This window comes from Microcaecilia unicolor, chromosome 2 (genome assembly GCF_901765095.1).
Source record: "Microcaecilia unicolor chromosome 2, aMicUni1.1, whole genome shotgun sequence".
Lineage (NCBI taxonomy): Eukaryota > Metazoa > Chordata > Amphibia > Gymnophiona > Siphonopidae > Microcaecilia > Microcaecilia unicolor.
Genome location: NC_044032.1, coordinates 18,062,765 through 18,086,912, shown reverse-complemented (window position 1 = coordinate 18,086,912; position 24,148 = coordinate 18,062,765). Strand labels below are relative to the sequence as shown.

General features: G+C 43.0%; 1 protein-coding gene across 3 annotated transcripts in view; it reads left to right on the top strand.

Annotated features, from left to right (window-relative positions):
* The window catches only part of UNC13B (unc-13 homolog B), a 763,085-nt gene that overhangs the window by 105,410 nt on the left and 633,527 nt on the right, over positions 1 to 24,148 (top strand). For all 3 annotated transcript variants that reach the window (XM_030192818.1, XM_030192817.1, XM_030192819.1), the window contains exons 3-4: positions 7,164 to 7,263; positions 23,991 to 24,108. In XM_030192818.1, coding sequence (XP_030048678.1) covers positions 7,164 to 7,263; positions 23,991 to 24,108 — 218 coding nt within the window. The remainder of the gene's footprint in view (positions 1 to 7,163; positions 7,264 to 23,990; positions 24,109 to 24,148) is intronic.

Genomic DNA, 24,148 nt, shown 5'->3' with positions numbered 1-24,148 from the left:
CCCCACAGGAGGCTCTTAAATAAACTGGATGGGCTGAAGATAGGACCCAAAGTGGTGAACTGGATTAGGAACTGATTGACGGACAGGTGCCAGAGGGTGGTGGTGAATGGAGTTCGCTCGGAGGAGGGAAAGGTGTGTAGTGGAGTGCCTCAGGGATCGGTGCTGGGGCCGATTCTGTTTAATATATTTGTGAGTGACATTGCAGAAGGGTTAGAAGGTAAAGTTTGCCTATTTGCGGATGATACTAAGATTTGTAACACAGTGGACACCCCGGAGGGAGTGGAAAACATGAAAAAGGATCTGAAAAAGCTAGAAGAATGGTCTAAATGGCCCATCCATTTGGCAATTAAAATTCAATGCGAAGAAATGCAAAGTGATGCACTTAGGGAGTAGAAATCCAAGAGAGGCGTATGTGTTAGGCGGTGAGAGTCTGCTAGGTACGGATGGGGAGAGGGATCTTGGGGTGATAGTATCTGAGGATCTGAAGGCGATGAAACAGTGTGACAAGGCGGTGGCCGTAGCTAGAAGGTTACTAGGCTGTATAGAGAGAGGTGTGACCAGCAGAAGAAAAGAGGTGTTGATGCCCCTGTACAAGTCGTTGGTGAGGCCCCACCTGGAGTATTGTGTTCAGTTTTGGAGGCCGTATATTGCTAAGGATGTAAAAAGAATTGAAGCGGTGCAAAGAAAAGCTACGAAGATGGTATGGGATTTGCGTTACAAGACGTATGAGGAGAGACTTGCTGACCTGAACATGTATACCCTGGAGGAAAGGAGGAACAGGGGTGATATGATACAGACGTTCAAATATTTGAAAGGTATTAATCCGCAAATGAACCTTTTCCGGAGATGGGAAGGCGGTAGAACGAGAGGGCATGAAATGAGATTGAAGGGGGGCAGACTCAAGAAGAATGTCAGGAAGTATTTTTTCACGGAGAGGGTGGTGGATGCTTGGAATGCCCTCCCGCGGGAGGTGGTGGAGATGAAAACGGTAACGGAATTCAAACATGCGTGGGATAAGCATAAAGGAATCCTGTGCAGAAGAAAGGGATCCTCAGGAGCTTAGCCTAGAATGGGTGGCAGAGCTAGTGGTTGGGAGGCGGGGCTAGTGTGGGCAGACTTATACGGTCTGTGCCAGAGCCGGTGGTGGGTGGCAGGGATAGTGCTGGGCAGACTTATATGGTCTGTGCCAGAGCTGGTGGCTGGGAGGTGGGGTTGGTGGTTGGGAGGCGGGGATAGGGCTGGCCAGACTTTTACGGTCTGTGCACTGAAGAGGACAGTACAAATAAAAAAAAAAAGTAGCACATTTATCTTCTTGGGCAGACTGGATGGACCATGCAGGTCTTTTTCTGCCGTCATCTACTATGTTACTATGTTACTATGAGTAGTCTAAGAAAGTATTATTTCACAAAGGGTGGAGGAAGCGTGGAATGGCCTCCTGGTGGAGGTTGTGGAGTCAAGGACTATGTCGGAATTTAAAAAGGCATAGGATAAGCATGTGGGATTGCTTAGGAAAAGGAAGAGTTAGAGGTTACAGAGGATGGGCAGACTGGATGGGCCATTTAGCCTTTATCTGCTGTCATGTTTCTACGTTTCTACAAATGCAAGGTGATGCACATTGGAAAGAATAATCCGAATCATAGTTACCTGATGCTAGGATCCACCTTGAGGGGGTCAGTGCTCAACAAATTGATTTGGGGGGTGTTGTAGATAATACGCTGAAATCTTCTGGTCAGTGTGCGGCTGCAGCCAAAATAGCAAACAGGATGCTAGGAATTATTAGGAAAGGGATGGTGAATAAGACCGAAAATACTATAATGCCTTTGCTCCATGGTGCATCCACACCTTGAGTATTGCATTCAGTTCTGGTCGCTGTATGTCAAGAAAAGATGGCCTTTTCAGTATGCCTTCTTGTCTTTCTAGTCCCGGTCTCTCAGAACTTTGAACGCTGGTTCAAGGGCCAGCGCCAGTCTGGCCTGGAGGGACAGTCCCATCCATTTCCTTCAAGAAGGCTTGCTGTACTCACTAGGGGGTGGTGGTAACTACCGAAGCAAGTCTTCTTAGGTGGGAAGCCCACTTGCACTCCTGTCTTTCCATCAGAGACAGGAGTAGCCTTCTGGAGGTCTGTAGGAGGGTGGACCCTTGCCCGCCAGGCAGAACCCCAGGCAAGAAAAACTTTGGCTACTAAATTAAGTATTAGACATAATAAACGTTTATTCAAATAGTCAAAGAAGCCAATCAGTAATTATTGAAATATCAACAAATAAAATTCCAATAGAGTATAATATGTAGCAAATAAAGAGTGTTCCCTGGGAGCTGTCAATATGTCCACCTGCTAATGTAGACACATTAAGGCTCGCCATCCTCCGTTCCGTTTCCTCTTAAATACTTTTTTCTTCCTTTCTTCATTATCTTAATTATAATTACCCTTCCTACCTAATGAATATGCATCTTTCCAGAACATTCTGCGCTTACTAAAGTCTCCAATGACCTATTACTGGCTAAATCCAGAGGTCAATATTCCATCCTCATTCTTCTTGATCTTTCCGCTGCTTTTGACACTGTCAATCACAGCATACTTCTCGATACCCTGTCCTCACTTGGATTCCAGGGCTCTGTCCTTTCCTGGTTCTCTTCCTACCTCTCCCTCCGCACCTTTAGTGTTCACTCTGGTGGATCCTCTTCTACTTCTATCCCTCTGCCTGTCGGCGTACCTCAGGGTTCTGTTCTTGGTCCCCTCCTCTTTTCTATCTACACTTCTTCCCTTGGTTCATTAATCTCATCCCATGGCTTTTCCTACCACCTCTATGCTGATGACTCCCAAATCTACCTTTCTACCCCTGATATCTCACCTTGCATCCAAACCAAAGTTTCAGCGTGCTTGTCTGACATTGCTGCCTGGATGTCTCAACGCCACCTGAAATTAAATATGACCAAAACCGAGCTTCTCATTTTCCCCCCCCAAACCCACCTCCCCGCTCCCCCCGTTTTCTATTTCTGTTGATGGCTCTCTCATTCTCCCTGTCTCCTCAGCTCGAAACCTTGGGGTCATCTTTGACTCTTCTCTCTCCTTCTCTGCTCATATCCAGCAGACCGCCAAGACCTGTCGTTTCTTTCTTTACAACATCCGTAAAATCCACCCCTTTCTTTCCGAGCACTCTACCAAAACCCTCATCCACACCCTTGTCACCTCTCGTTTAGACTACTGCAATCTGCTTCTTGCTGGCCTCCCACTTAGTCACCTCTCCCCTCTCCAGTCGGTTCAAAACTCTGCTGCCCGTCTCATCTTCCGCCAGGGTCGCTTTACTCATACTACCCCTCTCCTCAAGACCCTTCACTGGCTCCCTATCCGTTTTCGCATCCTGTTCAAACTTCTTCTACTAACCTATAAATGTATTCACTCTGCTGCTCCCCAGTATCTCTCCACACTCGTCCTTCCCTACACCCCTTCCCGTGCACTCCGCTCCATGGATAAATCCTTCTTATCTGTTCCCTTCTCCACTACTGCCAACTCCAGACTTCGCGCCTTCTATCTCGCTGCACCCTACGCCTGGAATAAACTTCCTGAGCCCCTACGTCTTGCCCCATCCTTGGCCACCTTTAAATCTAGACTGAAAACCCACCTCTTTAACATTGCTTTTGACTCGTAACCACTTGTAACCACTCGCCTCCACCTACCCTCCTCTCTTCCTTCCCGTTCACAATAATTGATTTGATTTGCTTACTTTATTTATTTTTTGTCTATTAGATTGTAAGCTCTTTGAGCAGGGACTGTCTTTCTTCTATGTTTGTACAGCGCTGCGTATGCCTTGTGGCGCTATAGAAATGCTAAATAGTAGTAGTAGTAGTAGTAATTCTATTTCCTGTTATGGTGAATCCTGTTCCAGCACGTTCTACCATCTTCCACCTTCTATCATTTATTTCTTCATTGCATTGACAGTTTAAAGCCTGTCATATAAAGCATATTGTTTCATTAGATAATGGGTTGACCTATTTCCTTGTTATGCTAGTCACTATGCTAGTCCCCCCACCCCCACCCTTTTGCTGAAGTTACAATGTCACCCACACCCACTTACTTCTCCTTCTGATTGTTTGTCTGGATACTGCTGCTGTCCTTAGTCATAGGAGTCTCTGGCTCTTAGTTGCTGACCAGCAACTTATCACAAGTTAGCATAAGCTAGCATAGGCCAAATGTCAAACCACAGCCTTAGAAGGGTAGTTTTCCGAAAAAGCACATTTATAGCGCTCTTGCAACTCTTTAAGTCAGCTCCCAGCTCAAGAAAAGTAAAATAGCTATATTAAAATAAAAACTAGAAATATGGAGGGTTTGCACCTTTCCATGGTCTCTGTGATATATACACTGTCTGGTTCGGGTGGTGCATGGGATTTGGTCTCCTCTGGAGAGTCGTGGGACTGGCCTTGGTGGAGTTCCCCTGCTTTGGGTGAAGGTGGTTTAAGTGATGGCATATAACTCGATTCCAGTAGTCTACATCAATCAGCAAGGTTACACAAGTAATCAGGCGGTGGCTCTGGAGGTGGCAGTCCTTTGCTGTTGGACGGAGGTAAATCTGCAGGCCCTTTTGGTGTTTCGTATTGCTGGCAAGGGCAATGTTTGTGGGCTTTCTCAACCACTCCATTTTTGATCTGGGGCTAGTGGCCTTTCAACTTGATCAAGACAGGTGAGGCCCACTGCTGTTTGACCTGATGGTGACGAGCGCTAGTGCCAAGGTGGAACATTTTTTTTTTTTTCAGCCACTGAAGGGAATAAGCTTCACAGAGGATAGGTACTCCGGTGCATCACTGGCCATCAGAGGAACCTCTGTTTTTCAGGCAAGCCCTTGATAGGTACTGCATCTTCACCTAATTCTCCTGGGGCTCCAAACTGACCTCACTGACTCTGTGGTATATAGATCTCATGTGGCTGTTGGTGACTGATCTGCTTCCCTTGCCCAGAGGCCAAGGTGTTCTATGACAGGGGAAGTGTAAATAGAAGACCTAGATTCCTTCTGGCTTACAGTTTGGCCTTGAGAGGAGGCACTTAGGTGGGGGGGGGGGGGGGGGGGTTGAGTTGTTATTTTTAGATTATTCCAGTCCCACAAGTCCTCCACGCCTCTGGTGTATGGAGGTTTTTTTGAAAAATGGTGTGTCGAGCATTTGCTGTCCTCCTGAAAGGTAGGTTTCCCAATATCCTTGTTTTTTTCTGAAATGTGTGGCATAGGACATAGCTGTGAACTCCCTGGAGGTGCAGGTGACTGCTTTCTGCTTTTGAGGCAAACTTCTGGGCCTTTTGGTGACTGCGCATGTGGACGAGGCTTGTTTTTTTTTTTTTTTTAAAGGAGTTGTGTATGGGTGCCCTCAGTTTGACCCTTCTTTTCCTCATGGGATCTGAATTTGGTTCTCCTGGTCCTCTCTAGTGCTCCCTTTGAGCTGTTGAAGGTGAATTCAATTAAGGACCTTGTGTTGAATACTGTGTCCTTTTTGCAAGTACTTTGGCCTCGATTGTTGTAACTACAGGCATCTGTGTTGTTGGGATTTGTATCATTTCTTCTCAAAGGGTTCGTTGTCCTATCGCATGGTGCCCTCTTTCCTTCCTAAGATTACTTTGCCATTCCATGTTAACCAGGAGATATGTTTGCCTGCTTTGGTTTACAAGAGTTCCATAGCCTTGGCTTGGAGGCTACACAAGTTGGACACCTGCAGGGTGTTGCAGTACTACTTGAAGACAAATGAATTTAGTGTGTCTGTTTTTTCCATGGCCCTTGAAAGTGTCAGGTGGCTTTGAAAGCCTCAATTGTTAGGTGGATTAAGGTAGCTATCGAGGCTGCCTACATTTGTACAAATTTGTGAGTGCTGTTTGGGTTGAGGGCTCATGCGACTCAGGAACAGGTGACTTCCTGGGTAAAAGCTCAGGTGGTTTTTCTGGAGGAGATTGCTGGGTGGGTGATGTGGTTGTTCTATTCATTTTCGAAGCATTACAGGTCTAGCAGCATGAAAAGGAAAGAAATTTATTCATACCTGTTAATTTCCTTTCCTTGAATCTTACTAGGACTGGTCCAGGACCCTTCCTGGAAGAGACAGATGTTTGGGATTGTGGGGGAATTCAGTAGGCTGCTTTCTCCCATGAATCTTGGTGTTTATGGGGTCTTTTACTAAGCTGCGGTAAAAGGGTGCATGCACTAGCATTAGTGTGTTTTTGACACTTGCTAAGGCCCCCTTTTACCTCAGTGGGTAAATGGCTGTATTTTTGGGTTTTTTTGGAGGAAAAGAAATGGTCGTGCGATAAGTGAAACATTTACTGCATGGCCATTTCTCGGGGGGGGGGGGGGGGGTGGCCTTTCCACCACCCATTGAGATAGGGTGTGACGCTGCCCGATTGCTGCTGGTTAAGTTCTGGCGCTACAAAAATAGGGCGTATTTTTGTAGCACTGGAAATAGTTCATGCCAGGAGTGGGAACTACTACCACCAGGCTCCTGTGGTAGCCCGGCAGTAGTTCCGGATTGGCGCATGATAATCCCACAGTGGGCATACCTCTGCTGGGATCTTGCCAGGTACTTGTAAACTGGATTGGCCACTAATAGAAACAGAATGCTGGGCTTGATGGACCTTCGGTCTGCCCCAGTATGGCAATACTTAAGGTTTTCCAATGGGGATTCATTCTTGTCTGGGTCCCTATATTGCTTGGGCAATAGCAATGCTAAAGGATTCCAGCAGGTATCAGCCCTTATACTATTGCTATCACTTGAAATGTTCAGAGTCTGTATCTCCATCTGCTGATTGGATAGGGACACAACCCACTGGTATGGACTGGTTTAACAGGATTCAAGGAAAATAAATTAACAGGTATGAATGAACCTGGTTCTTAGTCCATTGTTTCCTGTGTGTAGCATCCTGAAACTGTATGTAAAGGGCATTGTTTAGTTTTCTCATTAAACATTTCAGTGCCCTTAATATATCAAGCACAAGAATAAGGTTGCTATCCAGGAGCATGTTTTAATGTGGATGCTTATATTTTGCTTACTCGAGTTATGTTTGTCAAAAAAAAATTTCAAATGCCAGAATTTGGGTGAATGGTATTTATATATAAACTGCATGAGTTGATTCTTGTCTGAAATATAACCTCTTGCATTTAAAGCTTGTCACAATTATTTTGTTTTTTTTTCTCTAGATAAATTTAACACATATGTGACTCTCAAGGTTCAAAATGTGAAGAGCACAACAGTTGCAGTAAGAGGGGACCAACCTTGCTGGGAGCAAGACTTCATGTTGTAAGTATTGTACAAGAAAAATATTTAACCCATGTAAGTCAACTAGATGCAGTATAGTGATGTTCTTTTCTATCTATCTATCTATCTATCTATCTATCTATCTATCTATCTATCTATCTATCTATCTATCTATCTATCTATCTATCTATCTATCTATCTATCTATCTATCTATATTGATTTATTTTGTAGAAACATACAAACATTACAGCAGATAAGGGTCAAATGGCCCATACAGTCAAAATTCAAAACATAGCAATACATCAAGTTTTCACAGTTTACATGCCAGTCAAATCGTCATACCCTCACTCTTTGGCACAAAACTACATGAAAGCTAGACATTGCAAAATAGGCTCAAGGATAGTGTTATTTTCAAGTGGGTGAAAATCTGTGTGGTTTCAAAATGCATACAAACAACTTCATGAAGAAATTTCTCTGAAGAAAATCAGGTTCACTGAGAGGGATAGTTATTAAGGTGCAGCAAAAATCAGGCTTTTACCACACATTAGTTTACTGGGGGAGTCACTAACCTGTAGTATCTTAGTATTGTAGTTTTGTGACTCCCACAGTAAATGAATAATGCAGCTTGCAATCCACCTTGCAAACTGCGTTATTCGTACTGCTTGGGAGCCTCTTAGAGGGGCTGGGCTTTAAAAGAATCTTCCCCTTTCCCCCAAAGACTCCCATCCATCCTGTCCACTTGGGACTAGCTGTTCAAATCCTTGGTTTCTAGGGGCCCTGGGGCAGAAGTGATACCCAGTCATTTCTATCCCTGCCCCTGCTGGTGCTGGGTTCAAAATTGCACTAATGACCCTAGTGGCTGTCTAATGGTACTACTGCAAGGGGTTAAGCTGCCATATAAGGGCAGAGCAACCTTGGATACCACCTTCATTCATTGGGGAGAGGGATTTCTTTGTTTCTTCTAGTACCTTTCGTAACAAAAAGGCTTCTGAAAGTCAAACAGAATGTAGGAACCATGATTCTGTTTGTCCCTTGCTGGCTGAGGCAGATATAGTTGCCTCTTCTTTTGGAGCTTTCCTCCATAGATTCATGGAGACTGAAATATTTTCCAACACTGGTAACTCAGCATCAAGAATTTCTACTACATCCTGACCTAGCCCTCATGGCTTGGATGTTGAGAAGGTAGTGGTGGATTCCTTCAAATTACCTGATAGATTCTGTTGGCTTCCAGAAGAATTTTCACGAGGTCTTATGGTTTTGAATGGAAGAGGTTTGCCATCTGATGTGAGGGCAAAGCCCTAGATTCTTTTTCTTGTCCCACACAAAATCTCTTCTGGATCTTTCATTCAGGTCTCAAGACCAAGTGTTTTGGAGTTTCTTAATGCAGTTAGTGGCTCTTTTAGAAAGATGTGGTAGCGTTTTTAGTTTGCACTAATTAGTGCATGCTAGATGCCCATAGGAATATTTGGCCGTCTCTAGCGTTTAGCACATGCTAAAAATTCTAGATCACCTTTGTAAAAGGACCCCTTAGTACTTTATCACCAAATAGAAGGTAAACCTATCTCTGCTCAGCCTTTAGCTTACTTTATGCGTGGCTTGCTTCTGTTGAAGTCTCCTATTATGCCTCCTGCATTGTCATGGGATCTTAATGCCATTTTAACTCTTCCAATGGAAGTTCCTTTTGAGCTACTAAATAGCTATTACCCAAAGTACTTGACCTGAAAGGTCTTATTTTTTTTGGTGGTTATGTCACTGTGCAGGGCCAGTAGCTGATCTGATTGCAGGACAAGTGACACTAATGAAGTTAGTCTTCTATCCTCCTCCAGGGAAGTCTCTAATAGGTGTGTTAACATTCAACCTGGCCATAAGCAGCTCTCCCCACCTGAAGGTAAATCTCCCTATGGCCTGGAATGCTTTTTCTCAGGCAGATAATAAACCCAAGAAAAAGTTTTTGTACCATCTCCCTGGGCTGCTCAGGAGACACTAAAATGGCTGATAAGAGCACACCTGCACCCCCCTCTCCTAGCTCTGAGTGGGCAGCAGAGATCACGCATATGGTGGGAAATAAATTACAATTAATAGAAAAGCTGGATACTATGGAACTGAGGTTCATGGCCATTTCTACGGATATTCAAGCAGTATGATGTAGAGTTGGAGAGGTTGAGGATGCAGTACAAGTGCTGGAGCGAGACAAGCCCCTGGTAGCGAGGAAGCTGTGGTGCCTGGAGGACAAATTGGATGAGCTGGAAAACGGAGTGAGGAGGTATAGTCTTTGACTGGTGGGGCTATCCGAGACCTTGACAGATGTGACTTGCGCCTCTTCTTGGAAACGTGGTTAATGGATTCTTTATAACTACCGTCTGAGGCAGGGCCCTTTGGAACCATGGTGCAGCTGTGAGTGGTAATATTTAAAGTTCTTAATTATGCCTAGAAGCAGGACATCTTACGAGTGATTAGGGGCAGCAAATCCTTGATTTAGAGATGGGAGTAACTAGCGAGGTAATTAAATTTGCTGATGACACAAAGTTATTCAAAGTTGTTAACTCGCAACAGGATTGTGAAAACTTACAGAAGGACCTTACGAGACTGGGAGACTGGGCGGCTAAATGGCAGATGACGTTTAGTATGAGCAAGTGCAAGGTGATGAATGTGGGGAAAAAAGAACCCAAATTATAGCTACGTCATGCAAGGTTCCACATTAGGCGTTACGGACCAAGAAAGGGATCTGGGTGTCATTGTCGATAATACACTGAAACCTTCTGCTCAGTGTGCTGCTGCGGCTAGGAAAGCGAATAGAATGTTGGGTATTATTAGGAAAGGTATGGAAAACAGGTGTGAGGATGTTATAATGCCGTTATATCGCTCCGTGGTGCGACCGCACCTTGAGTATTATGTTCAATTCTGGATGCCGCATCTCAAGAAAGATATAGTAGAATTGGAAAAGGTGCAGTGAAGGGTGACTAAAATGATAGCGGGGATGGGAAGACTTCCCTATGAAGAAAGACTAAGGAGGCTAGGGCTTTTCAGCTTAGAGAAGAGATGGCTGAGGGGAGACATGATAGAGGTATATAAAATAATGAATGGAGTGGAACAGGTGGATGTGAAGCGTCTGTTCATGCTTTCCAAAAATACTAGGACGCATGCGATGAAACTAGAGAGTAATAAATTTAAAACAAATCTGAGAAAATTTTTCTTCACCCAACGCATAATTAAACTCTGGAATTCATTGCCGGAGAACGTGGTGAAGACGGTTAGCTTAGCAGAGTTTAAAAAGGGGTTAGACGGTTTTCTAAAGGACAAGTCCATAAACCACTATTAAATGGACTTGGGAAAAATCCACAATTCCAGGAATAACATGTATAGAATGTTTGTATGTTTGGGAAGCTCGCCAGGTGCCCTTGGCCTGGATTGGCTGCTGTTGTGGACAGGATGCTGGGCTCGATGGGCCCTTGGTCTTTTCCCAGTGTGGCGTTACTTATGTACTTATGTTATAATCGGTTAGTGAGTCGCTTTTGTTGGGCTAATAAGAAACCAAAGGTGAGGAGACAATGCTTGTTGGGGAACTGGGCTCAGGGAGGAATGGGTTTGCCCAATTTGAGACTCTATAATATTGCTTACTTGTTGAGGCATGTTTGTGATTGGGATTATTCTACTCAAGGAAGTACCCCACTGAACATGGAAAAAGCATATTTTGCTCCATTTAATTTGGTTTCATTGTTGCAGGTGGAGGGTTCCTTGATCCCCAGACATATGAGGCATTGCATATTATTGGGACCCCTTAGTGAAGCGTGGGGGGTCCTGGTGAGAGGCTTGGGTGGGAACCTGCAGGTGATGGATTTATCTATTAAGGGAAATCCTGCTTTTCAGCCAGGGTTAGACAATGTAGTGTTTGCTCAGTGGGGAGATTTGGGGCTGGACTATTTGGAACAAGTTTTGGATACAAAAGGAGTGTTGAATGCGGAGTTTCCAGCGGGCATGGGGTACTCGGTGTTTACCCAGTGGCAGCATGAGGGGTGCAGGATTTTAGGCCATCTTCTAGTGGAGGGGGGGGGGATACTTTGGAATCTTTTGACCAAATAAAAGAGAGATGGGGTGTCCCTAATAAGAATCTACTGCAATATATTCAAGTGAGGTATTATTACTCTGCTTTACAGGGGAAATACAGGGATAAGTGGAGGTGGGGCCTGTTGGATAAGGTGTTGCTCCGGACCCCCTATAAAGTCAATAGCCTCTCTACATGGTATAAGATCTTGCAAATGCATAGCCCAGAAGGGGGGCATGGAGAGGCTGGTGGGACATTGGAACACAGAACTAGGTATGACCTATACACTCCAAATGTTTAACAAGCTTTTCTCCACATTATATGACATGGTTAAAGTAGCAGATCTGCAGGAAACACAATATAAGATAATGCACAGAGCATACATCACTAAGGCTAAAGGGGCAATTATGGGCTTATGGGGAGATGGACAGTGTCCACGATGTCATCAGGGAGGGGGAACCTTTCTTCACTCTTTCCTGGAATGTCCGAGCCTCTCAGTGTGGAATGAGGCCTTTCAATTAATACAGGGGGTTACTCTAAAACAGCTAGAATGGGACTACGCAACACTGCTCCTAGGAGATCAAACTCTTTTGAAAGCACAGGGGGTATTGCAACCGTACAGGCGATTTATATACATGACCTTATTGTTAGTCAAAAAGACTGTTTTACAATTTTGGACATCCTCTGAGAGTATACCAAGTGGAGCTTGGAAGGCACGAATGAGTGAAGTGGGCAAACACGAGAGCAGGATCTATGCCAAATCTCTAAAAGCAGGCAACAAGCAATACTCGACGGTGTGGACAGACTGCTTACAGAGACTCAGTTAAGGGGGGGGGGGGGGGGGGGGATGGGTAAGGGTAGAGAGAGGGACAGGAGTGCATGTGCAAATGGCTGGTGTGTGAAGGTGTGGAAATGAAAGGTATGCATGAGATGAATACATGAGGGATACTTGCAAAGCCGATGCAAATATGGTGATGGAATGGATTATGTTGTGGGATTTCTTGTTTACTTGGTATTGTTATCAGGAATGTCATGTGCTTGTATTTAATATTTTGTTGTCTGTGACAAGTGTTTATATATTTTGTTGGCGACAATAAAAATTAATAAAAAAAACAAAAACAAAAAGGAGTGTTGAAACCACTGGGGCTGTTAAAGGCTCAGGAGAATATCCAATAGGGTGACACCTTTGCACATTGTCATTTAAAATATTATATAAGGTCACTTAGGGGGGAAGATCTGTGCCGGCATGTTGGAGCCAGTCTTAAAACGATTTTACGATAGTCTATCAGAGGAAGCTCACTCTATCAGGCATTCACAGGGCCCTATGGCACTTTGAGAGGTCTAAGAATTTAGAAGTCATTAAACAAAAATGGGAGCAAGATCTGGGTAGAACCCTCCCTTCATGGGATTTATCATGTTCTATTAGGAGAATACCACAGCTGACAAGCAATGCTAACTTCAGAGAATGCGCATTCCAGGTAATATGCAGAGCTTATTTTAATCAAGTACAGTTGTTTAAGTCAGGGGCAGTACAGTCACCGTGTTGCCTTAAGTGTAAGATAACCAATAATACGTTTTTTCATGCTTTTTGAGAGTACGTAGTGATATGCCGTTTTGGGCAGAAAGTCGTTGAATATTTTTCTTTCCTCTTTTCGTGCACAATTGTTGGTACACCGGTTCAACTGGTGCTTGATTGCCCTGGATCTTTTAGGGGATCCACAATGGAAGAGACGATGCTGTTTCGTAAGTTGTGCTTGTTAGCGAGGAAGAGCATTCTGCAGGAGTGGACCTCGTCATGATCTCCTGAATTCTGGCATTGGTGTAATATGATACACTTACTGTTAACCTGGGAGGCAGAGGAGGCAAGGGGGGCTTTAAAGCGGAAAAGTCATTTTCAAAAAACTTGGGGGGGGGGGGGGGGGTTCTACCTGGCTTCTTTGTCTCCACGGGGAAGGAGTCTGATCCTTAATAAATTGGGAGATTAATTAGCAAGTTCCTTTTTATTTTTTTTTTTAGTGGGTGAGCTGGCTAACCTCTCTGGAATTAGCTAGGGGAGTTCTCTGCAAGGAGGGGATAGAGGGAGTAGTTATGAAGCTAGAGGTACTGGGTCGAGGAGACTAGTTGTGCAACAGGTCATAGGATCTAACTGGTATCTACATAGAGTAATAGCAAACTCAACAAATATCTGCAGTCGTAATAATAGTAAATTATAGCCTTCATATACTTTGTACATGGCAGAAGTATTGAATTCTAGGACAAGGCTATAAGAAGCAAGTCCCCCTTTTTACTATATCTGGTTAACGTGTTTCTGCCAATATAAAACATAGTTTACTTGCATTGGAGGTCCAATTGTGGTTGCAGTCTAGAGGTGTCAATCATCGGATTCGGATTCAAACATAACTGAAGGAAAGTGGGGGGGGGGGGGGGGGGAAGGGGGGAGAATTTATCGTAATGTTCAGGAGGGATGTGGGGGGAGGGAGGTTGGACTTGGGTGGTGGTTGTATTTTGTGATGGAGGTTGTGGGGGGATATTAAGAGGGGGATATGGTATACTGCTTTGGGAACTCTAGTTTGTGTGGAGGGAGTTGTGCATTGGGTTAAACTTTGAGGGCACTTACTATGATGTGTTATCTCTCTTTTTTTCATTGTTCAGTGCATTGCTAAGTAATGTGTATTTTTCTGATACTTCAATAAAAAATGTTTAAACATAAATTATAGTTCACAACCTGCTTTTCCACTCCTGATTTAATGTGGAATGGTCAATAATAGCAACTGTGTATTAGATAATACTAGAATCTGGCCAGCAGATGGGGAAAGAGACACACCATAGAAACATTAAGAGACATTGTTCTCTGTTTCTCTGACTATTTACCAAATCCTTGAATATATTTCTTAGAAGTGTGTGCCTTTGCCACTTTTTTTAAACTCTTCTTTTTCATGGATCTTTAAAGGAAAGCAACCAGGTATATCATGGTAACATAGTACGTGACGGCAGATAAGGACCTGAATGGTCCATCCAGTCTGCCCAACAGTCGCACTTGTTATCAATTCATGATTAAATCAACAATGAATGTGATATGTACTTTATCATGAGTCTTTCTTTGGCTTTTCTGGGACATAGACCATAGAAGTCCGCCCGGCTTTATCCTTATGTTCTGTCTACTGGAGTTGCCATCAAAGCCCACTCCAACCTATCCAAATCAGTCTTCTCATTTGCGGGACCCAGCCCATAAATTCTGCTCAGCACTGTCTTCTGTTCTAGCTACTGAAGTTGCCTTGAAGCTCGTTCTAGCTTATCCTAAACCGGATTGCCATATTCAGACGCAGACCTACAAAGTCTGCCTGACACTGGCTTTAGTTCTTCACAGCTGAAGTAGCTGTCCAAGCGTCACTCACACATCCACCCCTGCAGTCATTTAAGGGTTTTAAAAATATATATATTTTTGTTTTCTACCATCTGTTTTCTAAGTAGAGTTCCTCTGTGTTCATCTGACACCTTTTGAATTCTGTCATTGTTTTTCTCTCTTACCACCTTCCTCAGGAGGGCATTCCAGGAATCGACCACCCTCTCCGTGAAGAAGAATTTCCTGATATTACTCCTAAGTCTACCAACCCGCAACCTCAGCTCATGTCCTCTAGTTTTATCATTTCCCCTTTTCTGGAAAACAATTTGTTGTTATATTAATACCTTTCAAGTATTTAAACATCTGTATCATATTTCTCCTGTCCTTCTTTCCTCTAGGCTATACATATTTAGGTCTTCCAGTCTCTTCTCGTACGTCTTATGGTGCAAGCCCCATATCATTTTTGTCGCCTTCCTCTGGACCGCTTCTAGTCTTTCTACATCTGTAGTAAGACACTGCCTCCAAAATTGAACACAGTACTCCAGGTGGGGCCTCACCAGCGACTTGTAAAGGGGCAACACCTCCTTTCTTCTGGTTACTCCTCATTCCACGCAGTGTAGCATCCTTCTGTCTATGGCCACTGCTTTGTCACACTGGTTCTTTCGCTTTAAGGTCCTTGGACACCATCACCCCAAGATTCCTCTTTGTCTGGGCATATCAGCCTCTTATCTCCTAGAACATACAGCTCCCTTGGATTTCTACTCCCCAGATGCATTACTTTGCACTTTTTTGTATTAAATTTTAATTGCCAAACATTAGATCATTCTTCTAAATTTTGCAGATCTCTTTTCATGTTTTCCACTCCGGGGTGTCCACTCTGTTACAAATCTTGGTATCATCCGCAAAAAGGCATGCCTTTATCTTGTTTAATCCTTCGGCAATGTCACTCACAAATATATTGAACAGAATCAGACCCAGCACTGATCTCTGAGGCACTCCATTATTCACCTTTCCTTCCTCCGAGTGAATTCCATTGACCACCACCCTCTGGCGTCTGTCCGTCAACCAGTTTCTAACCCAGTTCACTACTTTTGTTCCTAACTCCAGTCTTTCAATTTTATTGAAGAGCTTTCTATAAGGGACCGTGTCAAAGGTTTTGCTGAAATCCAGGTAGACTAAATTCTTGCGCACGTCCTTGATCGAGTTCTTTGGTTGCCCAGTCAAAGAATTCATTCAAATTAGTTTGGCTTGGCAAAACCATGTTGCCTCAAATCTTATGACTCGCTGGATTTCAGGAAATTCACTATCCTTTCCTTCAGCAACGCTTCCATTACTTTTCCAATAACCAAAGTGAGGCTTACCAACCTACAGTTTCCCACTTCTCTGTTGCTACTTTTGGAAGAGGGACAACATCGGCTCTTTTCCAATCCTGCAGAACCTCTCCCATCTCCGATTTATTAAACAAATCTTTAAGAGGACCCACCAGAATCTCTGTAACTCCCTCAATATCCTGGGATGGATCCCATCCGGTCTCATGGCTTTGTCCACCTTCAGTTTTTCAAGTTGTTCATAAACACTTCCTTCTGGGAATGGTGTGATATCCTCTCCATTCTTGTTTGTACTTTTACCAGCCGATCATGGTCCTTTGCTGTACAATAGGTGTATTTTGTAGGAATGAAGGTATAACTCATCTTTTGTAAAATTAAAATTTGCCTTTCCTTTCTGGTTAGTTGTAGATTTGAACCATGACGGAAACATTTTCCTGCTGTCAGTTGGGAAATAGCACACACTGGTTTATTGCAAAGTTCCTTTTCAAATGTCTCTTATAGGGACCCTCCAAGGACACAAATTTAAAACACCCTTTAGTACACAATACTGAATATATAAATATGAAAATATACAAAGATTGGTGCTGCTACTTCTTTAAATTCAATGTATCTGATGTACATTGCTTATACTGATGCCACACAATATCTATATGCTGCTGTAATAATTCCCCTAGTTGCCTGACTCTGTTGTTTTGTTGTTATGCACTGCTTCAGGGACTCGAGTGAGAATAACTACCCATTCTATGAAAAGTCACACAGGTTGTTCCCTGTAGGTGTGAGTGTTGGGCATTCCAGAACTTTCCAGGAAAATCTTTTGGGCATGTTTGGCAGTCCACTGCATATCTGCTGGCTTCATTCCCCTGTTTGTCATGGACTTGATAAACTGTGGTACAAGCAAGCTTTACACACGAACGGACAGACACAAACAAACTCTCTCTCTCTCTCTCTCTCTCTCTCTCTCTCAGATGTAACCTCCGCTTCGTAGGACTGCCAGCAACCATTTGAGAGGCAGATCTGCAGCAGTTTCTGGAGGGCTGGTTGCTGAAGGCCCTCAAACTTACTACAATGGCGGGCCCTTTAAGAGTGGAATGGGCACACCACTTAGGCACATTGAAGCCGTCCGAACCTAGACCACGACAAGGATGAACTGATATGTGCTGACAGAGTGCTTTTTCAGCCTCCCAATGTCATGTCATTGTGTCAGCAAATGGACCAGGACATACTGGAAGCCTTAAAGAAAAAATATCGCCATAAGCTTCTTACAATGTTTGTGTAATGGATGAAGGGAAAGGAATGATTGAAGTTTTAGAAACATGACAGCAGATAAAGGCCATATGACCCATCCAGTATGCCCATCCTCTGTAACCCCTAATTCTTCCTGTTCCTAAGCGATCCCGCATGCTTATTCCATGCCTTTTTAAATTCTGGAACAGTCCTCGACTCCACCGCCTCCACCACCCTTTCTGTGAAATACTTCCTTAGGTTACTCCTTAGCCTATTCCCTCTTAACTTTGTCGTATGCCCCCTCATTCCAGAGCTCTCCATTTGGAAAAGGCTCTCTTCCTGTACATAAATGCCCTTGAGATATTTAAATGTTTGTCATGTCTCCTCTCTACTTCCTCTCTTCCAGTGTATACATGTTGAGGTTCATAAGCCTGTCCCTATAATTTTTGCATTCAAGACCGCTTACTAATTTCGTAGCCGCCCTCTGGGTCAACTCCATCCTGTTTATATCTTTCCGTAGGTGCAGTCTCCAGAATTGCATGCAATACTCCAAATGAGGCCTCACCGAAGACTTATACAGCAGCACTATCACCTTCTTTTTCCTTCTGGTCATGCCTCTCTTTATGCACCCAAGCATCGTTCTGGCTTTTGCCGTCACTTTTTCTACCTGTTTGCAAGCTTTAAGGTTGTCAGACACAGTCACCCCCAAGTTTTGCTCTTCCTTCGCACACTGAAGCACTACACCCCCTATACTGTACCGTTCCCTCAGATTTTTGTGACCTAAGTGCATGACCCTGCATTTTTTGGGATTAAACCTTAGTTGCCAAATATCGGTCCATTCTAATAGCTTCGCTAGGTCCTTTCTCATGTCATCCACACCCTCCAGGGTGTCCACCCTGTTGCAGAGTTTAGTATCATCCGCAAAGAGACAAACCTTAACAGACAGCCCTTCCGCAATATCGCTCACAAAGATGTTAAAAAGAGCTGGCCCTAGGACCGATCACTGGTGCAGTGATCTGGTCTTGTAAAGTGTTGGCCTACAGGGGTGGGGGCTTGACTGGTACTGGCTATTTTTATGTGATGTCAGTGCAGATTGATTCTTGTCTTAAGCATCTGGCCTGTTTCTCCAATATAGCATCCTTCGTTACATTTTTTACACTGAATGATATATACCACATTGGAATATATCATTCAGTGTAAAAAAATGTAACGAAGGATGCTTAAGACAAGATTTAATCTGCACAGATATCACATGAAAATAGCCGGTGCCAGTCAAGCCCCCACCCCTGTGGGCCAACACTTTACAAGACCAGATCACTGCACCAGTGATTTCACAGTAAGAATACTGAAAGGTAATTTTAAAACAATAGAAGAACGTAAGACCTTTGAAATAAGAATGATTGAATATTTTGACACCCAACAAACAGGACTTAATTAGGATCTGGGTTTTGTAACCCATTATAAACCATGAAGCTGTAGTTCTCTGTTTATTTCTCTGTTTATTACCCTCCTGTCACCTACCAATACCCATCCTGTTAGAATATCAATGAAATGCTTTGATGTCCCCATGCATACCCCCACTCTGTCAGACTGTCAAAGTGATGCTTTGATGTTTCTCTTATATATACTATCTGCCAACACATTTGCTTATTTCCGATCTGACGAAGAAGGGCAACCTTCGAAAGCTAATCAAGAAATGTATTAAGTTATGTCCAATAAAAAAGGTATCTTATTTTCTTTTCCATGTTTTATTTGGTTTGATTTCTATTGATAACCTTTAAGAGTGGACTAACATGGCTACCACACCTCTCTACATGTAGTTCAAGAAATGTCACAATCCCTCCTTTTTAGAAGCGTTTCCATTAGCTTACCACCGAGGTTAGACTGGTCTGTAATTCCCAACCTCTTCCTTCCATTCTTGTGCAAAGGAACCACATCCGCCCTTCTCCAGTCCACCGGGACCACTCCAGTTTCTAAGGAAGCATTGAAGAGGTACTACTACTACTACTATTTATCATTTCTATAGCGCTACAAGGCATATGCAGCGCTGCACAAACATAGAAGAAAGACAGTCCCTGCTCAAAGAGCTTACAATCTAATAGACAAAAAATAAAGTAAGCAAATCAATTAATGTGGACGGGAAGGAAGAGAGGAGGGTAGGTGGAGGCGAGTGGTTACGAGTCAAAAGCAATGTTAAAGAGGTGGGCTTTCAGTCTAGATTTAAAGGTGGCCAAGGATGGGGCAAGACGTAGGGGCTCAGGAAGTTTATTCCAGGCGTAGGGTGCAGCGAGACAGAAGGCGCGTTGGCAGTAGTGGAGAAGGGAACAGATAAGAAGGATTTATCCATGGAGCGAAGTGCACGGGAAGGGGTGTAGGGAAGGACGAGTGTGGAGAGATACTGGGGAGCAGCAGAGTGAATACATTTATAGGTTAGTAGAAGAAGTTTGAACAGGATGCGAAAATGGATAGGGAGCCAGTGAAGGGTCTTGAGGAGAGGGGTAGTATGAGTAAAGCGACCCTGGCGGAAGATGAGACGGGCAGCAGAGTTTTGAACCGACTGGAGAGGGGAGAGGTGACTAAGTTGGAGGCCAGCAAGAAGCAGATTGCAGTAGTCTAAACGAGATTTGACAAGGGTGTGGATGAGGGTTTTGGTAGAGTGCTCGGAAAGAAAGGGGCGGATTTTACGGATGTTGTAAAGAAAGAAACGACAGGTCTTGGCAATCTGCTGGATATGAGCAGAGAAGGAGAGAGAAGAATCAAAGATGACCCCAAGGTTTCGAGCTGAGGAGACAGGGAGAATGAGAGAGCCATCAACAGAAATAGAAAACGGGGGGAGCGGGGAGGTGGGTTTGGGGGGGAAAATGAGAAGCTCGGTTTTGGTCATATTTAATTTCAGGTGGCGTTGAGACATCCAGACAGCGATGTCAGACAAGCACGCTGAAGAGGTCCATCAGAGGAGCCGACAGAACTTCTCAGAGTTCCTTAAGCACCCTCGGGTGTATCCCATCAGGCCCCATTGCGCTGTCTACTTTTGGTTTGTCAAGCTCCTCATGAACACAGTTCTCCGTAAACGGGTCTTGGTCTACCATACATCCATCCCCTTTAGCTTTTGTTTTCTTCAGCCCTACCCCCGGTCTTTCATTCGTGAACACAGAGCTAAAATAATTGTTAAGCAGTTCAGCTTTATCCTTATCCTCTTCCACATATTTGTCTCCCTCAGCTTTGAGCCTCACAATTCTATTATGGCACTTCCTCTTGTCACTTACATATCTGAAAAAGGTCTTGTCCCCCAATTTTACCGTATTAGCTGTCTTTTCCTCCATTTGCCGCTTCACTTTCCTGATAGCTTTTCCAGCTTTTCTTTGCTTATTTAGGTATTCTCTCCTGTCTTCATCTTTCTGAGTCGTCTTATAACGTGCAAAGGCTAGCCTCCTTTCCCTTATCTTTTCAGCTACTACATTTGAGTACCAGAGAGGCCTTCTTTTTCTCTTACTTTTATGTAATTTTGTAACAGGTTAGTTGCCTTTAATATAGGTCCTTTCAGTCTTGTCCATTGCTGTTCTACATCCTTCAGCTGTTCCCATCCAGCTGACTGTTCCTTGAGAAATTCCCCCATTTCGGTAAAGTTAGTTCCTTTGAAATCCAGAACCTTCAGCCTCGAGAGAAAGTGAACATCAAAGATGTTGTCTACTAGATCGCTCAGTAATGGGATGAAATTGAACCTCCAACCCTAGAAAAATCATGGATTGTGAGGATAGTATATAAGAATGGATGCAGGCAAGCAAGAAGAGCTGACAATGCTGTGATTGCTATGGTGAATGGAGATGATGCCAATGAGGACACCTCAAGTGAGGCTGAACATTCAGTTGTAAAAATCAGTCATAATGAAGGCATCAAGGCAGTTGAGGTTTTCACAGTGGTGTGAGGATAACCCTTTGCCAACATTATTTTTATTTCAGATTAATAGAAGCCTGTTTATATGTGGCCCTATCATTGCAAATCCAGCAATATCTTAAAAATTGAAAAAAAAAAAAGGAAGACTGCTTTTTAACATGATGCGGATGCATGCTTTCAAAATGTAACAGTTTCAATCTGTAGGTTTAGAGTATATACTAATCTGACGTTTTCCATTCTGAATTGTAACTTTCAGATTCAAAAAGACAATGGTATGAAGGTGACTTACATATTGAAATTTTATGAATGGGTGAATAGTGTTCAATTTATTGCCAAAATTCACTAAACCCATCTCACTGCCACACCAAATCATAATGTGATTTGCTGGTGGAGGTTTGAGCTGATCTCATGTGAAGATATCATGGGTGTAACGTACACTGTGGAAGCCATGTGTCTCAACAGGCTCAACATCTGCTGAGCTGTGACCTGCTGAGAGGCTCGAATCTTGAAAATGAGTTCAACAACGATATCTGCTCTCATTTCCGGAAGGTAGGCTTGATCCTTTTTTGTATCGAGCAGGGCTCCTATGAATTCATCATCGATTAGAGTTAATGACTCACAATTACCATATATGGCGGACATTATTCCACAAATGGGTGCCCAATTTGGCTTGGATATCCATTCAAGAACAGAATATCGAATGCTATGCAAATTTGTTGTAATTCCTATGCTTTTTGGTTCCCAACTGTGGCAACCTGAAATCATAAGTACTTGTGTATCTTTATTTAATTTATTGCATTTGTATCCCACATTTTCCCATCGTATGGCAGGTTCATCTGTAAGCAATTATGCCTGTCTTTTGCAAGATTGTATCTTCTGACCAAGGGAAGGTGTGTCCTACTCTATTTCCTCAGTATGACCCTTGGCTTTTACAATACAGTCCTAACCTATGTCAATGGAAAATTTTGTCAAATGTTAATTATTCATTTTTAATTGAGAGAGAGTCCTGTAGAGTATGTGGTGTTTCTACTTTTCCTATTACTATATTCAGTCAAGTATACCCAATTCTTTTTTCTGGTTGTTTACACAACACTAGTTATATGTTTTTAGTAATACGATTCTCCTGCATGCAGATATCTCTGTAAACCACGCATCTTTAACTATGCAACGATTCTCTGTTTAGAATTATGGATAATACTGCACATTTCACTGTTTATTTAGCTAAGATGAATCAGACGTTATTGGAACATAAAGTTAGCAGTCTATAAATGTGTTTCGTTGGCTTGGACAACGGGAAAAGATACCACTCCTAATTGGTGGGATATCTTTAGCAGTTGGTCTCCTCGGTTGGAAACCTTCTTTGATTGGATGCTTTACCCTGTAATAGTAATTTTTATTATCATTAGTTTAACTGTTCGGAATTGTATTTCTTATTGCCTCTATAAACGCACTGTTTCTGTCTGTTTAACCGGTTATGTCACAGTAGAACCATAGTGTATAACCATAGTGCAGTGACCAAGGGGTGGAATGTAGTGGTAATAGTTTATATTATTGTCTATTGCTCTTTGGCTACACTATGTAAACAAGTCAGCTGACTCCTAAAACATCTTTTGTCCTATATAACTGGACTGCATGTTAAGCTATGTAAATACTATACTATGCCTATAATTGTACAAAACATGTTTTTGCAATCTCACTTAAATAGTGATATGATCCAATGGAATGCTAACAAGACATTTGATGATTTAGGGTGTACCCAGGTGGGAGATCAAGTTTGTGGACAATGAGTCTCTTTATATGAGCCATGTCTGTTGCATCGTTCTATTAATATATGCACTTGGAAGGCTAGGTATTTAGGTATGAAATAATGTAAACTGCTACACACACTGTATAGTATCTTCGCAATCCGTACAAATTAAAAATGTAACTTATGCTCCTCTTCTTAGTCAATGCTTCTACAATGTATCTTTAGTAACATTGTACAGTATATACGTTTGATTACCAAAAATTAGTAAAGATACATTTTTGGTAATCAAACGTATATACTGTACAATGTTATCTTTCAAAGGCAGTAGCAGATTAACCAGTCTATACTGTAGCATGAGTTAAATAACTTGATAATGTCTGTTCTCCGAGGACAAGTATGTCTGCGGCGGCCCAGGAATCGGCAAAAAGTTTGCAAGCAAAATAAAAGTCTTTCTGGAGAGTTCCCTCACGTGAGCAACGCGAACCGCACATGTGCGAACGTGCCTCTTTTTCTCCGCGGTGAGGTGCGGTTCGTTTTTTGTGTCGCTCCTCTCTTAGGCCCAGGAAAAAGTTCTGTGAGACTTATTTTTTCTCTTTTTCTTTCATTTCAAATAGTTTCAAGTAGTTTTAGTTACCATACTTTTTTTTCCCCTGTTCATTGCAAGAGCCTTGCTTTTCCACTCACCTGCCCACACCTGCTTCCCCCTCTTGCATAAACGTGTATGTGTCATTTTGCATACTCGGCTCATTCTGTTCTAACCACCTAGATTGCTCCATCTCCTTACACACAATACCCTAGAGATTTCTTCAGACCATCCCTTTGTCTTGTTTGCTATTAACCACTTATATATCTAGCATAGCTTATCTCTCCAGCACATGATTGCCTACTGCTGGCCAGACACACCAGGGGAACTTACAAGCCATCTATTTTTATTCAATAGTTCAGATCCTTAGACCTGGTCATGTTGGACCTTTACAGGGAATAAATTACAGTGCACTTCTACATGATGTTAGTTAATCCAAGAAAGCATGGGATAAGCATGGGGGAAATTAGGATAAGTAGGGATTGCAAAATTACAATAGCTAGGGCATCTAGACTACAAAAACTTTGTATTTGCCTTAATGTATGTTTGTTTTTTGAATTAAAAATCCTTTCTAAAATTTTTGATCTTGTTTTTGATTTCTCTTAAGTGAGATCAGCCGTCTAGATCTTGGCCTGGTTGTGGAAATGTGGAACAAAGGATTGATTTGGGACACAATGGTGGGGACAGTGTGGATCCCATTAAAGACTGTTCGACAGTCTGATGAGGTTAGTATGCATGTCTTCCCTCATTCTAAACAAGTCGCCT